This window comes from Branchiostoma lanceolatum, chromosome 15 (genome assembly GCF_035083965.1).
Source record: "Branchiostoma lanceolatum isolate klBraLanc5 chromosome 15, klBraLanc5.hap2, whole genome shotgun sequence".
Lineage (NCBI taxonomy): Eukaryota > Metazoa > Chordata > Leptocardii > Amphioxiformes > Branchiostomatidae > Branchiostoma > Branchiostoma lanceolatum.
Genome location: NC_089736.1, coordinates 14182967 through 14200736, shown reverse-complemented (window position 1 = coordinate 14200736; position 17770 = coordinate 14182967). Strand labels below are relative to the sequence as shown.

General features: G+C 41.4%; 1 protein-coding gene and 1 long non-coding RNA gene across 2 annotated transcripts; both read right to left on the bottom strand.

The window, feature by feature from the left end:
• Nucleotides 1-1246: 1246 nt before the first annotated feature.
• LOC136420520 (uncharacterized) lies at nucleotides 1247-3002 on the bottom strand. The gene is made up of 3 exons (XR_010753239.1): nucleotides 2825-3002; nucleotides 2180-2212; nucleotides 1247-1350 (listed from the first exon to the last, which is right to left on the bottom strand). It is a non-coding gene; the product is annotated as an uncharacterized lncRNA (long non-coding RNA).
• A 518-nt stretch (nucleotides 3003-3520) lies between these two features.
• Nucleotides 3521-16753, bottom strand: LOC136420282 (uncharacterized). Its single transcript, XM_066407133.1, has 13 exons — nucleotides 16681-16753; nucleotides 15791-16033; nucleotides 14066-14191; nucleotides 13149-13391; nucleotides 11448-11573; nucleotides 10319-10747; nucleotides 9720-9854; nucleotides 9173-9375; nucleotides 7859-8051; nucleotides 7278-7304; nucleotides 6263-6388; nucleotides 5538-5740; nucleotides 3521-3613 (listed from the first exon to the last, which is right to left on the bottom strand). The coding sequence occupies exons 1-13, from the start codon at nucleotides 16751-16753 to the stop codon at nucleotides 3521-3523; spliced, it is 2220 nt and encodes a 739-aa protein (XP_066263230.1).
• Nucleotides 16754-17770: the final 1017 nt, after the last annotated feature.

Here is a 17770-nt window from a genome sequence, read left to right as displayed (position 1 = left end):
AAGTTGTAGTCTTGCTATTTTTCTTGTGTGTTGTTTCTTAAGTGTGGTGAGCTTAACTGGAGCTTTAAGTTTTGTGAGCTTTATTCTGGATTGTCGGCGTGAGTGTACTCTCTACGACCTAAGAACGTCGACAATATTCGCCAGAAAACTTTGACTCAAGCAACCGGATATGGATATCATTGTCATAAATCAAAATCCGGTAAACAAGTTGCTTGAGTAACTTTTTTGTCGTATATTATTGTTTGGGTGTCTAACATCTATCGACGTACCAACTTGTTATTTGTCTCGTTGATTCACTGATGTCTTGAAGTATTAGTAATAGTAATAGTAATAATGCATACCCGTAAGCTTATTGCAAGGGTACAAACAGTAGAAAGGGTAACAATGGTGACTCGTGTCTATTCTTTGCATTTAACTAATATTTTTACATATAACGTTACTTGGGCGGGGGGGTTAATTTTTAGTGGGTTCTGCGATTTTAGTACAAAGTGTTGTTTTTTTAGATCTTCTAGATCGTGAAAGCTCAGAAGTAATGTTTTTTGTTGTTCCGAAAAGCTTGTTCCTTTCATCCTCATAATGAGGCCAGTTACAAATGAAATGTATTTTATCTTCCACTGTATCCATTGTACAATATTTACCCAATTTCACCTGTACTGGCAGCTTTTTATAACGTCCCTTTTTCCATCTCTAGCGGGTGAGCACTAATTCTTATTTAACAGATACTGGACCGCTTATCAAAATCATTACGGTATAAATACCTTATCATTATTGATGATTCATCTATTAACTGATTTATTCATTTATTGGTTCAGTATGCACATACCAGGGTTGCCCAACTAGCCGTAGGCTATAACTAAGTGCGAACCAATGTGCGGCCATAGGACTGTAGGTTTTGAACCACTCACACCGGTAAGAACCCCTACTAATTTCGATAAGTGCGGTGGGTTCTTTAACGTGCTCGAGGTGTGGCTCTCGTAAACACGGGACCTCCATTTAACGTCCTATCCGTGTGACGTCCCTAACCAAAGCTAGGTACTCATTTACACCTGAGTGAAGTGAGGAAAGTCGTGTTAAGTGCCTTTCCCAAGGGCACAACATCGGGTCATATCGGTGGTTTTGAACCCGGGACCTCTCGGCTGTGGGCGAAACACCCTACCGATTGTGCCACAAAAAGCCACATCGATTCATCTATCAGGCAGTATTCCACCTACAACATTCCATACTTACCTCCGCCATCCCCCTCACAGTCCGCTTCGTCCTCGCCGTTCGTGCAGTCCGCAAACGATCCGTCACACCAGTGGGCTTCACTGAGGCACGAACCGTCCAAACACTGGCGCTCCGAACACACCACTACTTGTGAAAAGAAGGTAGGTACTTGAAAAAAGTAGCCTTCTGGTACATGTTTTTGGCATGCATCAATACTCGCCTCTGAATTCATATTATGAGACCACAAACATGAAATGCGATTTCAACCAGCTTAGGCAAGTTCATTACCACTCCTTTCAAACAGGAAGGGGGGAAATAAACTTTATTACAAGAATTCATTAATCACACATATTGCTTTGCTTCTGGCGTGGTGTTATTGTAATGGTTAAGGTCTTTGGCCCAGAACTCAGAGGTCCAAGGATCGAAAACGGGTACGTGATTTCGGTTGGGAAGTAAATGTTTGAAAAAGGAGAGGGATTGGCTCCGCCTTCCAATGTCGTGACCTAAACACAGCGGATAACAACCAACTACCCCTAGCTACGGCCCGGAAAAAGCTATGGGACTTCATTTACCTTATAAACAACATAACAGAGAATTTCACATCGGAAAGCTTTATGAAAGGTTTAAAAGTGCGTCCTACGTTTGAAAAGAATCTTCTAAAACAGAACCAAAGATCGGTACTGGCTGTGTTCACGGCAGTGTATCATTAAGCTTGTTCGCATTGTTACCCGCAGCAACGATTTTTACAATCAACTAGACAACTAGGAAAGGGATTGTAACTTAGACTGCAGGCATCAATGCTAAAACGAAAAAGAAGGACGGATTGGAAACCTTGATAATAAAAGAAATAAATAAAACAGGACGTACTGATGTGAAATTGCGTATTTTAAACTGAAAATAATCAAAAGAGGGCATTGTGATATCAGTATATTGGTTTAGACATGATTATTGAAGTCAAGATGTAAACTTTTACCGTTCGGATCGCAGGCATTCTCCTCACCAGGACCTGGAAAGTTTCAAATGGCAGGAATTTACATCATTTATTACCCCCTCAATATATATTGGTGAATATATCCATTCATCTATAATCTTATTATAACATAACAAACAACAGTTCGGATACCTCATATCTCCATTAAGTATTCTGGTTATATGCAATTGCAAATTATTTCATATTCACTTAATCTATGCTTGGCCATGTACAGCTTAAACAGATTTACATATGTCGAAATATTGATCGTCCAATGTTTACCAATTTTGGTGAATCATAGGAATTCATTTGCCTAATTGGTATCTGTTAATGTTCCCCCTGTCATAAACTGCATGCGTCACGTGTATTTGATTTCTTCAATGGTAAACACTGCAAATGTGGATTTCCCTCATTAATTATGTGACTCAAGTCCGAGTTTGCATAATTATCACTTCATTAGAAATATTTCAGTCGAAGGTACCATCATGCTAAATCTCATGGAAAATTCAACGTTCCTCTTCAGTTATTCTCCTTGGAAACAAACAAACAAACAAACACAAACACAAAAAAACAATTCCCAAATTTTTCTTGGAGATGAATAGCATATATGCCATATAATAAATACTATATCGTGGAGTGAAAAACCACCTATCTGGCAGATGAAGTTCTTCTGGAAATGGCAGAAGTCGTCGTCCCATTTGAAACCTGCCCATGTCCAGAGTTGACCACAGACCGGTGAATCCGGAGTATTCCCGGGCTCTCCTGGTGCCCAGTTGGTGAAGCTACAGTCGCTGATTGGAGTCCCATCAGACCAGGTCCACGTGTTGTCAATCTATATATATTACAATGCTTGTGTTTGATTACATTAGAACCCGGCCGTCTTTCCTCAGCCAATCAGGGGCGTGCATTCCTTGTAACTAAGTCCACATGGTGTGGCCTCCCAATGGGTAGGGGTGTACGTAGTAACGAATATATTGACTAAGTTTGAGACGCCCACCAGTAGGTGAAGTTCAACTAACCTGATTGGATAAAATTGTGGGCATCTCCAACGTAGTCATTTTATTCGTTACATAGTACACCCCGACCCCTTGGGAGGCCACCAGGGCCTGACCCAGAAAGGTGCTCGTATTTGTTTTCCTATAATTACCAGTGCCACACAAGGCTGGTCCTAACACGTCAGACGTGCCAGATAATTTGTCATGGTCTGGTCAAGGAGGCTATACATTTCAATTTCTTCCTCTTGCATTTCACCTCAAACACCTTCAAGTCAACAAAAATGTATGTCCTTTTTAATATATGTATTTAACATTTTTGCTTCGGTAGCACAGTTGGGTTCTAAAATAGTTAGATCCCGAGACTGGGTGTCTTAGTGGATTTGGTACTGCTCCGCCCACCCTCGGGAGTTTGTTGGCATCCACTGGGCTTCTTGTTTTCAATCTATATATCATAATGCTTGTGCTTGATTACAATGATACATCTCTCTTAAATAGAAAAATCTCCCCCCCCCCTGCAGTTTAAGGCATGTGACAACTTTTGTCGAACATGAATGTCCAACCGCTCAGTGACCGCAGGTCACTTTGCGAGACGTGACGTTTTCAGAATGGTCCAATCAGGTACTGTACAATGTAACGTTAAATTACAAAAACAGGAATTTACTAAATATTTGGCATACTAACTACTTTTGGTAGTTCTTGATAATGATAACAGTACAAATATTGATGAGTTGAAAGTTGAAATGTCAATATATTGATTAAATATCTATCAATATATTGACATAAGTAGATGCTATTAACAAAAAGGGACCCCCGTGGAAGCTGCAAAATGGTACCGTTCGAACATGTTCGAACGTTCGAACGGCCCCCGGGGTGTGGTATGGTGTGAAAACGGCGGGGAACTTATACATCAGCTGGGGAAGAGCAGTAAATTAAAAATCGTTATTTCTAACCCATAATCATTGTACAGAAAGTGAAATTGCAGATGTAGTCCATAAGTACCCTACTGTATAATACTGACTCTCTGCGAAGTTGGGTATTGATACGACCACGCGTTTAACAGGTCATTAACCCCGTGACGTCATGCGGTATCGGCTTGATATGTCTTTTCCAGAAAACACGTTTGCCAGCTTTAAATGCTATTTCCCCGGTCAAAATTACATGTTTGCTAGAAAAAGCAATGAATCTGTTAGTTTTATACCTTGCTAAAAAATATTATCCAAAGCTATTTGACCTTAGAATGATCATATTTTAGCAACAGCAATTTTTGATGGAAAATTAGAAAAAAATCACTGTTTTTAATGTTTTGGCCCCAAATAAAACATGATATCGTCAAATTAGACAAAATAGCCTTGGACAGATTAATTTCGTTCATAATTATCTCCTATGTCGTTAAAATTCAAGGTTAAAGTCCCTGCCCCCGCCGGGAATTCACAGATCAATGAACAGCAGTATTTTTTTTTCTAAAATCTTTATTTTTAACCCAAAAATATATGAGATAGAAAATTTTCTTCTTTGATATTCTAAATATTTGTTATTTCCATCATCTGCCAATTTTTTTTTTTTTTGAATAGATAGATACATCAAAAGTTACGTACATATAACTGCTAACCTAGCCAACCCCAGGTGTAACAGGCCTTGAATCGGCTGAGCAATCATGGTAAATAGATTCTGCAAAACCTTTAGTTTTTTACGTGGTCGTTATTCTGCGGTTGCGCCACTTGCCTAGCAACAAGGCCACGCCTACTTTATCCTACTAAATGTTACCATTATGGCTATTACAAAGTGCCGAATTGATTTAAGAACTTATCAGTCATAACGTGTATGTTGTAGGCTGATTTGTATTTTACGTTCTATGTTGATTCACTTTATTTTCTACCTAAACTGCATTAATATGCATTGATTATTGTTGTATTGGTTTGCTATTATTGTGGTATGGCGGCCTTGAAAAAGTGATCTATGCCAAGAAACACGTATATGCCTTGGATGCACATTCCGATTAACTTTTTTACGAAATGGCGTTGTACAAAATTTACACACATATATACACACACCTTACATGCTCATAACTTCTAAGCGATAGAAACTGCTACACAGCCGCACATGGTTTAACCTTTGATGCACATTCCTATTCAACTCTTTACGAAATGGCGTTGTACAAAACCAAGTTGTGAGAACATCTCAGAACTGGGTGTTCTGTGAATTTACTTTAATGTGCTGTTCTATCCTATAGCAGTAACAATTTGATGTGCCCTTTGCACATGGGACAGAAAGATAAAATGGAAATCTTAAAACAGATAAAGAAAGGTATAGAGTAAAAGACAAAATGGTCTCGAAAATTTGGCATTTCTATCGTCTCTGGCACTCACTGTCACGCCCTGAAGCCCGATCCAGTAGTCCCCGTCTGCACCAGACTCCTGGATCAGGGAGACGAGGAAGTCGTGCAGCTCCTGGGTCTTCTCATCGGCAAGGTGCCCTCCATCTACTGCGCAGGCGTGCTGAGCATCACTGTACGTCATGGCTTGGCCGAACACCTTGTAGTTGGTTCCATCACGCTCAGTGTACCCGGACACTGTGGTAGGTGAGGATATATATTCCTGTTAAATTTTGAAGCAGAATTCTGACCTTGCTGTCGCTAGTTTTGAGACTACTCTGAGATTTATTATAACAATACCCCCCCCCCCCTCTGATACTGTCCTGGCCATTTCTTGTGCATGTTCTAAATAGGGGGATGTAAATGCCACATGAGCTTTCTGTGTGCATCCGGAATGTGTATAAAAGTATGAACATTAACCTTCACCAAGCGTATCTTCATAACCATTATATATCAATATTTCTCCCTTTCTGATTTGCACATCTTACATGAATCCCTACCATTGAAGAACTCGAATTGTTATTGTTCCTGACATAAGGACCAACTTTGTATTTATCTATTTGATTATATAGGGTCACAAGCAATATATTTCAGTATCACGTGATTGTTAAAACCTGATTCTGATTGGAGAAAAAACATTTATAACGTAAGGAGCAGCGTAAATCATATCCCTTCTCCAAAACCAGTAAGCCATAGTTATTAACAGCATTCCATACTCACTTTCACCTTCACAGTTCTCTTCGTCTTCACCGCCACTGCAGTCCTGAAACTGCCCATCACACCAGTAGTCTTCAGTGATGCAAAACCCGTTCAAACACTGGCGTTGATCCTCCATACACACCTCACCTTGTAAAAACATGGAGGAAAATGCAATTTTACCACATGCTATAAACTCACATTATACTCGCCTCTAAGTGTAAACTGTTTACGCCATAATCTTGAAACACAGAATTTTGCCTGCAGTTTGGGCAAGTCTGATCCCCCTCTCCTTCGATGGAAAAAAAGCGAAAGGACAGTAACTTAGGAGGAGAAAAAGGTTTGATTTCATTATATGGGTTCCATGACCTTTGACTTTAAGTTTTCTAGAAGTTCTGCTGCAGAACAATATGGAAGGCAAGTAAAAGGAGGGGGGGCAGTAATCTAACCATTTTTTTTTTTACTTTGTCAACACTTACTGACGTACGAAATGTTATGAATATCCATTCAAGACTTCTCGACGTACGTTGCCAACACAGATTAAACAACATAAAAGACAGCCAAATAGCCCCGAATCCATGCCTTTCTTGGCAAAGGTTTTTAGAGCGAAAAAAATTAACAGCAAAAAAATAGTCTAAAAGGGGTTCTTCGTTTAGCCTTATCAAGGATTACAGTGCGCATTGCAGTCTATAATGAGCGCTTTCCAAGAACAGAGGATCTTAGGGGGCTGTGTAAGCAAATGATCTATTTGTCACACTTGCACCCAAAGTCACAAAGTTCGCTATCAACAACAACGATACAAAAGAGATTATACTGGTAATTCAAGGTGCAGGTGACAATGCCAAGACGTGCAGGAAGTACGCAGGAAGAAACTTAACAGAATCAAACAGATTAAACAGGACGTACTAATTTGAAGTGTTGCGTTCGGTCCTAAACTGATGAAATATATCCAAAGAGTGTACATGTAAAATGAAGTACTATTCGTCCAAAAATAGGCCAAAATACTAATATTTTAGATGAAGTACAAGATTAACATTACCTTGTGGTGCACAGTCTTCATCAGGACCTGCAAAAAGCAAATGGCAAAGATTAAAATCCTTTATTGACGTTACAGTAGATAAATATAATGAAACAATATCGTTAAGTCTTGTTCGACAGTAGCCATGTACGATTATACCTGACACAAATGCTCAACGACCTGCAGTGGCCCCTTCTCTCTGAAAGGAGGAGAAACGTCCGCCTCACCTTCTTCTACAAAGTTGTTAACAACCATATTAATATAGACACAGTTTGCTGAAACCAGCCTAGGGGCGCACCCGGGGGAGCCAGGACCTTAAGTTTTACACCATTCACGCAATAAATGATACATATAAACACTCAGTCTTTCCCCGTACTATCCCACATTGGAACACCCTGTCTGGCACGGTTCCGACGGCTCCCACCATTGAGTCGTCCCGTGCCAGCCTGGAGGCCCGCCCGCGTTATCCCAGGACATCAATCCCCCCTACTTAACCCCTGTAGGGGCTATTTGGGGGTTAATGAATTTAGATGATGCAGATAATAATCAAATGAAAAAGTTCACTCTGAATCTGTGAATCCCTGAATGAGACAAAGAAGTACCTATTTGGCAGATGAAGTTCTTCTGGATGTCACAATAGGTGTCGTCCCATTTGAGACCCATGCCTTCCCAGAGCTGCCCGCAGTCATTCCCAGCACTGTTTCCGGGCTCTCCCGGTGCCCAGTTGGAGAAGCAATCGCTGATAGGAGTTCCATCAGACCAGGCCCATGTGTTTAACCCCCAGTCACCTTCATGCTGTAAAAGAAATTACGGTTCTTGTTAGCAATTATGCAAATGTTGGCGCACAAATCCGTCTCTGATTTTGGCACACTTCAGTTTTGACAGATCAACAGAAAATCATGTTAGAAGATGACCATTACCAATCAGCCAATGTGAGTCCCTCAATTACTGTGTCTATATCTCGTTATAATTAGTTTACAAGTGTGTTATACTATGAAATGAAGTTTGGTACTTTAAAGTCGTTTGCATAGAATACTAGCACACATTTTTTATAGCACAACACTTTTCAGCAACACCGCCCTGGTCTGACAACATGAGACTTGGGCCCTGTCCCAGCTAACTACCAAGGGGGTTAGAGGAATTGGATCCAAACAGACTCGTATTGTATGATTCACTTAAGGAGAAGGCTATATCAACAGCCACACATTATCAACTTCTCAAAGGTGTCAAAGCGAATCAAATCTTTACTGAATAACGGGCAGAGGTTAAAAAACACCAACACTCTAGTAACCAATAAGCATTGAAACTGAAAGTCAACGTTTACAAACAGTTCTAAATGGTCACTACCGGGTTGCCCACCGGGTTTAATAGGTTAATGTGATTATGGAGGTCGAATCCCCCTCCCCCCTTAAACTGCTGTGCAGGTCACATTGGGAGCACTTCCTTTGTTACTTGTGGGTGGAGCAACACTATTTCCCAGTAATCTCGCTTTGTCCTATCTATCACTTTAGTATTTTGTGTAAAGTGCCTTTCCCTAGGGCAGAACGCCGGGGCATGGCGAGTGTCGAACCCGAAACATATGGGCTTTGAATCGAATGATCTAACTGTTGCACATCCTCGACGTCGCAGTCCTTACATAATGATAATATTCCAGAATGTTACTTATGGCTATTCCCCTAATGCACATATCTAATCAATTTTCTATCAAATTCAAAAACTGCATTTTTTAAAATGCCACCAAGTGTCCAGCCGCTAGCCGTATACTGAGAGTAAGGAATTCCATGGGGCAGCTCACCACATATTGCTAAAATGCACGCATTAGAGACAACACAATTTTTTTAAAGTCAAAGAATTGTATAGATCAGAAAAGGATACGGTCTTGAAAAGGTAAAATTTGTATCATTTTGGGTACTCACTGCAACATCCTGCAGCCCGATCCAGTAGTCCCCGTCTGCACCAGACTCCTGAATCAGGGAGACGAGGAAGTCGTGCAGCTCCTGGGTCGTCATATGGGCAAGGTGCCCTCCATCTACTGCGCAGGCGTGCTGAGCATCACTGTACGTCATGGCTTGGTCAAACACCTTGTAGTGGGTTCCATCACGCTCAGTGTACCCGGACACTGTGTTAAGAGAGGAAAATATTGCTTATACTTTTAACATATTTCAAAGTTGATTGCTGTAATTAAAAACTACATGTGGTTCAGAAAACATGTTCCCTCTTTTTAATGTTAGATCGGAGTAAAAAAAAAAATGAAACAATTTATGAATGTTCAATTGGCGCATACCGAATGTCTATGTTAAGGTATATATATCTATGAACGTATAGAGTTAAACTATTTTACTCCATATTTCCAATTGGTGCGTTCATGCACAATGCTTTAGGTCCACCATTGACTGTCCCCTATCGCAGTCGTTCTATTGAACATCATATTGGAAGGGATTCACGAGTGATGCAGAAACTCACGAGGGTCACCACAGCCCGCTTCGTCTTCTGAATTTGGACAGTCGCCGTAAACGTCGTTACACCAGAAAGAAACAGGAATGCACCAACCGTTGGAGCACTGGCGTTCACTCTCCGCACACTGAATACTTCCTGGATCTGAATGTACAAAGATTGGGGAGCCTTATAGCAATATATCAATGTCACAATATTACAATATTACATATAAAAGGATGTAAATTTTATGAACCAATATGTGACCGTTACCAGACCCGATTTATGTGGGTTTCTTTTTAATTTAGCAAACTATTTTCTCCGTACAAAATATGTAGTGACGCCAATAAGTACTGCACGAACGGTATAAATTATATACATTGATAACTTGAAAAGTACAAATACACCACATATGGAGAGTCTAAGTTTGTCGCTTTTAAGATAACACACCCAACAAGTACGTGCCTAGATGCTCTTAATGCTTAATATGAAACCATCCGTACTTGTCAATACATGTATTTGACATTAACATGTGTTTTGATATATGTTTTTTTCACCTACTAGTCCTCATTGGGATCAGTTTTAATGCATTGTTTAGGACCCGATGAAATTCTCAAAAAGCGACCTACCTGCTTCTATTCCATAAAAGCCCACGTCGACTAACCAAGGCGGTGAGTTGTCCGGGCCTGTTGCTGTGATGAACAGTCGCCAGAAACGACTGGTGCCGTTGAAACCTCCGACTACGAACCACACAGGCAACTGGTAGGAGGTTACGTTGAAATCCAGTGTGTCAATCCAGATGTAGGGATCAGAACTTGCCGACGTTTGGAACTTGAATGCTGTAATGTCGTGGGTTATGTCCCCATAGTTGGTGATGCCCATCCAAGAAAACGTATAGGGTCCTAGGAAGTCGAAGATGATGTACCATGGGCCTGGACCGCTCGGGCTCCAGAAGGAACCTTCCTCACTGTCAAGAACCTTGTCTGGACCAGACGTATCGGGCCAAAGTGTTGTTGTTGCATCGATTGCCCAATCAGGAGATCTTTGCAGCCACGAACCTATGGGAAATTGTATGGAAATTAATGTTTAAAGGGGAAACCTGTCCAGCTGTTTGAGGGGTGAATTGACCTCCATAACTAATTAACTCAGTGTCCGCCAGCCAAGAACAATGCCAGGGTCTGATTACCATAATAACGGTTAGAAAATTCAAAAGAAATTCAGTGCACGTTTTTCTAGGAACATCATCAAACCATTTAGAATGGCTCAGATAACTGTACAAAGGTTACATAATCCAAGTAAGTTTAAATTAGATAGGATCCCTTGGACAAACTAGTCAATGTTATATACACATTTCTGTTTTAGAAAATCAACCTTGTCCAAATCTTCAAATCAACTCTGTCAATGTAGTGTAAGAGTATCTAATTCTATCTACATTTTAAACGTGAAAATGTCTTCCCCACACATTAGCTTTCAGTAGTCGTGTCTCAAGAAATATGACTTTTAATTTCAGTGTCTTGTAGTCTAAGAAACCAGTTTTAACTTGGCTCTGTAGAACTCGAAACATATTTGCTACCCATTGTCTCAAACTTAATCACAAGTCAGCGTTGCCGTTAGTTTATTTCAGCGCTAAGTGTCCTTCAAGCTATCTTCTTTATGTGTACACATATTCTAATTTCTGATATATGTTGTTATTTCAAACATAACTTTAAGAGTAGCTTGTACATGATAAATTGTCATGGTTGAGGCATGGTTGCTCACCCCCACAAGAGAACTCATCCTCTGCTTCCTGACAGTCGAAAAACTCTCCGTCACACCAGTATTCTTCAGGGATGCATAAACCGTCCCAACACTGGCGTTCACTTTCCAGGCACCCTCCAGCTTGGCCTGGGAAAATGGAGATTGTCCGAAGAAACAATGGCAAAATGGACTGCTCTGTCGCCATAACAAATGTGGTGGTATAATTTCCTATCTAATATATACGAATTAAAGTCACTACCACACCAGAAATAATAAGGAATGCACCACCCGTTGGATCACTGGCGTTCATTCTCCACACACGTAATATTTCCTGGATCTGAATGTACGAAGCTTAAGGGACTTTTATGGCAATATATCTGTGTCAGGAAATCGTTAACAATATTACGTTCCTCCTATTGATCTTTTCTGACGTCTGCCAGACAAGTTTTTGGAAAAATATGTTCCCTAAAAGTTTTGCAAACAATTTGCCAGCACGAAATTGTGTGACGACGTAAGTATATATACAAAGTAATTAAGTAAGTAAGTGGCCGCGGCACCACAGATATGATCTGTGTACTGAGACAATTTCAAGAAAAGGCTGTTGAACAGAGAATGCCACTGTACATCGTCTTTATTGATTTTTCAAAGGCTTTTGACTCTGTGGAAAGGGATGCCTTGTGGCGCATTCTGGAAAAGTTTGGATGCCCTCCGAAGCTGTTTGGTGTCATCAAAGCCTTCCACACAGATATGCGAGCCACAGTGACTGTCAACGGCGAGGTCTCTGACTTCTTCCAGGTCCTTCATGGTGTCAAGCAGAGATGTATATTAGCTCCCACTTTGTTCGCACTGTTTCTAGCTGGCGTAGTTGAAGAAATGTCGGACGATAAGCTGGAAGGAATTTACATCCGAACTCGATCGGAAGGGTGGCCTCCTCAACCTTGCACTTCTAAAATCCCAGCGTCATGTATAGTCAATGTTCATCATTGAGCTCTTCTACGCCGACGATTCTGCTCTAGTGACACATGCACTGGACGGTATCCAGCGGCTGTTGGAGACGTTAGTAGAAGCGACCAGAGCTTACAGCATGCGATGTCCATAAACACGAAAAAAACTGAAGTTCTCTACCAGCCGGTGCCTGAGTTCCGCACATCCCACCACGGGTCTTGATGGGTGGAACCCCACTCGTTGGAGCGAAAACTTTCACTTACCTTGGATCTACTGTGGCAAACGACAATTCCATGGACAGTGAGATATATGCGCGGGTGAGGGCCAGCTCAACTGCATTTGGATGCCTAAAGGATCGGCTGTGGACTGTAAAGCCTATAAGACTGAAGACGAAGCTAAACTTATATAGGGCTGTAGTTCTGAGTGCTCTCCTATGTGGCCTAGACGTGTCAACCCTTCATGCCCGCCATGTTAGACGACTGTCCAATCCATGGTGATAAACCCCCTGGGCCTAATTCAAAGGCATTTTTATTCTCACATGCCCAGAATGCGATGTCTGAAATAAAACTAATTTTCTTGTAATTCCACTTCAATGGAGTCTTAAAGGGGCACCCTCTCGCCCTAGTCGAGAATGTTTTATACATGTTTATTATTGCCCGGATATCAATAAATAATCAGTCAATACAGTATTACTGCGCAATGTCTATGTACAATAAAATAATGATTGCATGCTAATATAACCCCCTCCTTAAGCTCTAAAGGTTCCTCAGGCCTTACCGGAACATGCTGGCACGTCACAATACCCCCATTCCTGGTCGGGATCCGTGGTAAAGCACCAAACTCCTCCGGGGTCGCCCCCTGGATTCCGGCAGTAGTTCTGCTCCAATCCAGATGACGGATAATCAGCGGGTGTATAGTTGTAATCATGGGCTGTCTGACTGTCCCAATGTTGACACGTCAGGCCTGTTTCAGTCACAGAGACTGTTCCACGGTAAAATGCTCCATTCCCTGTCAGGCAGTCTAAGGGAAAATAAAAAGAATCTGACGCTATTCTTTTGGGTCTCACTAATTGTATTATGATGACACTGAAAGTGTCTGTTAACCTTTGTGTTGAAAGGTTTTAGATTATATCAAGGACGCGATCACGAGAAAGTGTGTTCCATAAAGATATAGTTCTAGGAATAACGTAGTTCAAGGAAAAAGGCATTTTTGCACGGAGCTTCGTCCTGAGATGTAGAATATTGAAAAAGGAAAGGAAGACTTGCCTATATGTTTATTTCAGGGCTATGTGACCTTCAAGCTATCTTCTTTATGTGTAGCCCTATTCTAATTTCTGATATCTATTGTTATTTCAAACATAACTTTAAGCGTAACTTGTACATGGTAATTTGTCTCAGCCAGGCCTCCACTTTTGTGTACTGTGGTGAATGGGTAATAGCCAGTAGCACACTGAAGTCTCTAGTTTACATTATCGGCCCTTTATATAGGTTTTACTCGGGTCTTTAAGGGAATTTACATATACACAGTATATCCTCCTTGAATATGTAAATAAAGTGAAAACATGTATTATCAATCGAGTCAAAATAGATGTCAAAGAAACGCTTTACGATTGGGTCATTTATGAAATGTACTCCTCTGGGAAAGGTCATGTGACATGTACTTTTTTTATAAAATTGGAAGGCATGGTTGCTCACCCCCACAAGAGAACTCATCCTCTGCTTCCTGACAGTCCAGAACCTGTCCATCACACCAGTATTCTTCAGGGATGCATAAACCGTCATTACACTGGCGTTCACTTTCCAGGCACCCTCCAGCTTGGCCTGGGAAAATGGAGATTGTCAGAAGAAACAATGGCAAAATGGACTGCTTTGTCGCCATAACAAATGTGGTGGTATAATTTCCTATCTAATATATATGAATTAAAGTCACTGCCACACCAGAAAGAATAAGGAATGCACCACCCGTTGGATCACTGGCGTTCATTCTGCACACACTTTATACTTCCTTGATCTGAAAGTACGAAGCTTAAGGGAGTTTTATGGCAATATATCAGTGTCAGAAAATCGTAAACAATATTACGTTCCTTCTATTGATCTTTTGTGACGTCTGCAAGACAAGATTTAAAAAAAAAATGTATTCCCTAAAAGTTGAGCAAACGATTTTCCAGTACGAGATTGTGTGATGATGTAAATATATATATTAAGTAATTCATATATACTAAGTAATTAAGTAAGTAAGTGGCCGCGGCACCACAGATATGATCTTTGTACTGAGACAATTTCAAGAAAAGGCTGTTGAACAGAGAATGCCACTGTACATCGTCTTTATTGATTTTCAAATGCTTTTGACTCTGTGGGAAGGGATTCCTTGTGGAGCATCCTGGATAGGTTTTGATGCCCTCCGAAGCTGTTTGGTGTCATCAAAGCCTTCCACACAGATATGCGAGCCACAGTGACTGTCAACGGTGAGGCCTCTGACTTCTTCCAGGTCCTTCATGGTGTCAAGCAGAGATGTATATTAGCTCCCACTTTGTTCGCACTGTTTCTAGCTGGCGTATTTGAAGAAATGTCGGACGATAAGCTGGGAGGAATTCACATCCGAACTCGTTTGGAAGGATGGCCTCTTCAACCTTGCACGTCTGAAATCCCAGCGTCATGTACTGGTAATGTGCATCATTGAGCTCTTCTACGCCGACGACTCTGCTCTGGTGGCACATGCACTGGACGGTATGCAGCGGCTGTTTGAGACGTTTGTAGAAGCGACCAGATCTTGCGGCATGTCATGTCCATAAACACCAAGAAAACTGAAGTACTCTGCCAACCGGCGTCTGAGATCCGCACATCCCACCACGGGTCCTGATGGGCGGAACCCCACTCGTTGAAGCGAAAACTTTCACTTACCTTGGATCTACTGTGGCAAACAACAATTCCATGGACAGTGAGATAGATACACGGGTGAGGGCCACCTCAACTGCATTTGGACGCCTAAAGGATCGGCTGTGGACTGTAAAAACTATAAGACTACAGACGAAGCTAAACATATATAGGGCTGAGTGCTCTCCTATATGGCCTAGAAGTGTCAACCCTTCATGACCGCCATGTTCGACGACTGTCCAATCCATTGTGATATACCCTTTGGGCCTAATTAATAGGTATTTTTATTCTCACATGCCCAGAATGTGATGTCTGACACAAAACCAATTACCTTGTAATTCCACTTTAAAGGAGTCTTGAAGGGGACACCCTTTCGCCCTAGTCTGTAAATTCATGTCGAGATATGTTTGATGCATGTTAGTTATTGCCCGGGTATCATCCAATAATCAGTCAATACAGTAATACTGCGCAATGTTTATGTGCAATAAAGGAATGCTTGCGTGCTAATACTACCCCCTCCTTAACCTCTAAAGGTTCAGGCCTTACCGGAACATGCTGGCACGTCACAATACCCCCATTCCTGGTCGGGATCCGTGGTAAAGCACCAAACTCCCCCGGGGTCGCCCCCTGGATTCCGGCAGTAGTTTTGCTCCAATCCAGATGACGGATAATCAGCGGGTGTATAGTTGTGCTCATGCGGTGTCTGACTGTCCCATGGTTGACACGTCTGGCCTGTTTCAGTCGCAGAGACTGGTCCTCTGTAAGATTCTCCATTCCCTGTCAGGCAATCTAAGGGCAAATAAAAAGAGTCTGGCGCTATTCTTTTGGGTCTCACTAATTGTATTATTATGACATTGACAAGTGTCTGTTAACCTCTGTGTTGAAAGGTTTAGATTATATTAGGGACGCAATGACGAGAAAGTTTGTTCCTTAAAGATATAGATCTAGGAATAATATTGTTCTAGGAAAGAAGCCTTTCTGCACGGAGCTTCGTCCTGAGATGTAGAATATTGAAGAAAAAAGGAAGATTTGCCTTTATGACAGTTGCTAAACTTTTACCTCAGTCTTGAGAAATATCAAATGGGTGACCAAAGCGAGTATCGTTAGCAGCAGAGCATTTGCCATGAGTTTGACATGAAAAAAAACAAAAACACTTGATACATAACGATTTGAGAGAGGGGTTCTTGGGTGAAAAAACAGGTCAGTCCCGACTGCATTTCGGAAGCCTTTCTGTACTCTGTTAAGAGAGGTTATGGAGCTTTTTGGCCTCATCCGGCTCTTTGAAACTCGCATTATAAATCTGGATAGGCAAGTAGAATAAATTTCAGTAGCAGTGTACGTCAATATGGCATCGGAAAGCTCCACGAGAATTAATGTCCAGAACAATTTCGCATACATTAACAGAATAGACAAACAGGGATTTTCTATTTGCTTACCTGTCCCAGGAGTGAAGTCAACAGGTAATGCTGAGGTTGTGACGTCAGGAGAAGGAGTAGCGTCTAGCGTCATTTTCATTGAGAGGCATGCCAAAAAAAATTACGAGAATCAGCAATTAGTGATGCACTTATAGATGCTAAGTTGTATATGTTCTACTTGATAGAAGTTCTTCTGTATTTAATGTTGCAAAAACGTTAATCATAATACCTTTTTACTAGCAGTAAGCAATAGGTAATATTTGATATATCGTATTTATGTGACGTCATCACCCTGCCATCCGTGGGCGACCATCTTGGAGTCCATCACTGCAGCAAAGTTTTTTTCGGTGTCCGAAGGTCTCTAAGTGTCTAAGAAAAATTAAGGCCTTGCCCGCCGGCTGTCTTTCCAAAACGTCTCCCACTTACGTCATTTTCACTACAGAGATCAGATTTTATTGCAATTGGATGGAAATAACCCGTGTATTATCAATGAGAAACCATGTGCCCCGGAACCTTCTAACACGGTCGCTGAACAGTGCCAACCGAGCCCACTGATTTTGTCTCCAGTTGTTTCTGAAAACGACTGTTTACGCTAGCAATTAGTTCACAGCGTACAAATGTCCACTGGCCTATAGCCAACATGTAAGTTCACCGTGTCGGAAAAATAAGGAAGCCTGTTTTGCCCGAGCAAGTTCGATAATCAATGGTTGACCGTAACCAAAGACACGGTGCCGTGGATGTGCGGCTGGGTTTAATATATATATTTTTTTAATGCATGGCCAGCGTCTTGTTTCATATGGATCTTTTTTAGAACAAATATCATACTCTGTTGATTTCTGTGCTGTGCTGGTTGTCCGACCCCTTCACTAGGCTTTATTGCATTTTCTTGTTTTTCATTGCTATGCCCAAGATTTAGCGGGGGGGGGGGGTGGGGTTAGCCTGAGTGCTATCCTGCGTACTAACCGCTGGCTCAATCTTTTTATTAGATAACCACGAAAGCAGGGGGAGTTGAGTCATTCTAGTTACCCAGGTTCTGGACTCACTGTACACAAATGGCATACCCGTTACTTTCCTGTCTTGATGCGCACGTTTTCATCCACACACTTTGATT

Coding starts and splice junctions, on each gene's coding strand:
- LOC136420282 (XM_066407133.1), bottom strand. CDS start 16,753: ATGACGCTAGACGCTACTCCTTCTCCTGACGTCACAACCTCAGCATTA. Junction 9,855..10,318: donor CTTTTATGGAATAGAAGCAG/GTAGGTCGCTTT, acceptor TTGTACATTCAG/ATCCAGGAAGTATTCAGTGT. Junction 3,614..5,537: donor TCGGGCTTCAGGGCGTGACA/GTGAGTGCCAGA, acceptor TATGATATATAG/ATTGAAAACAAGAAGCCCAG.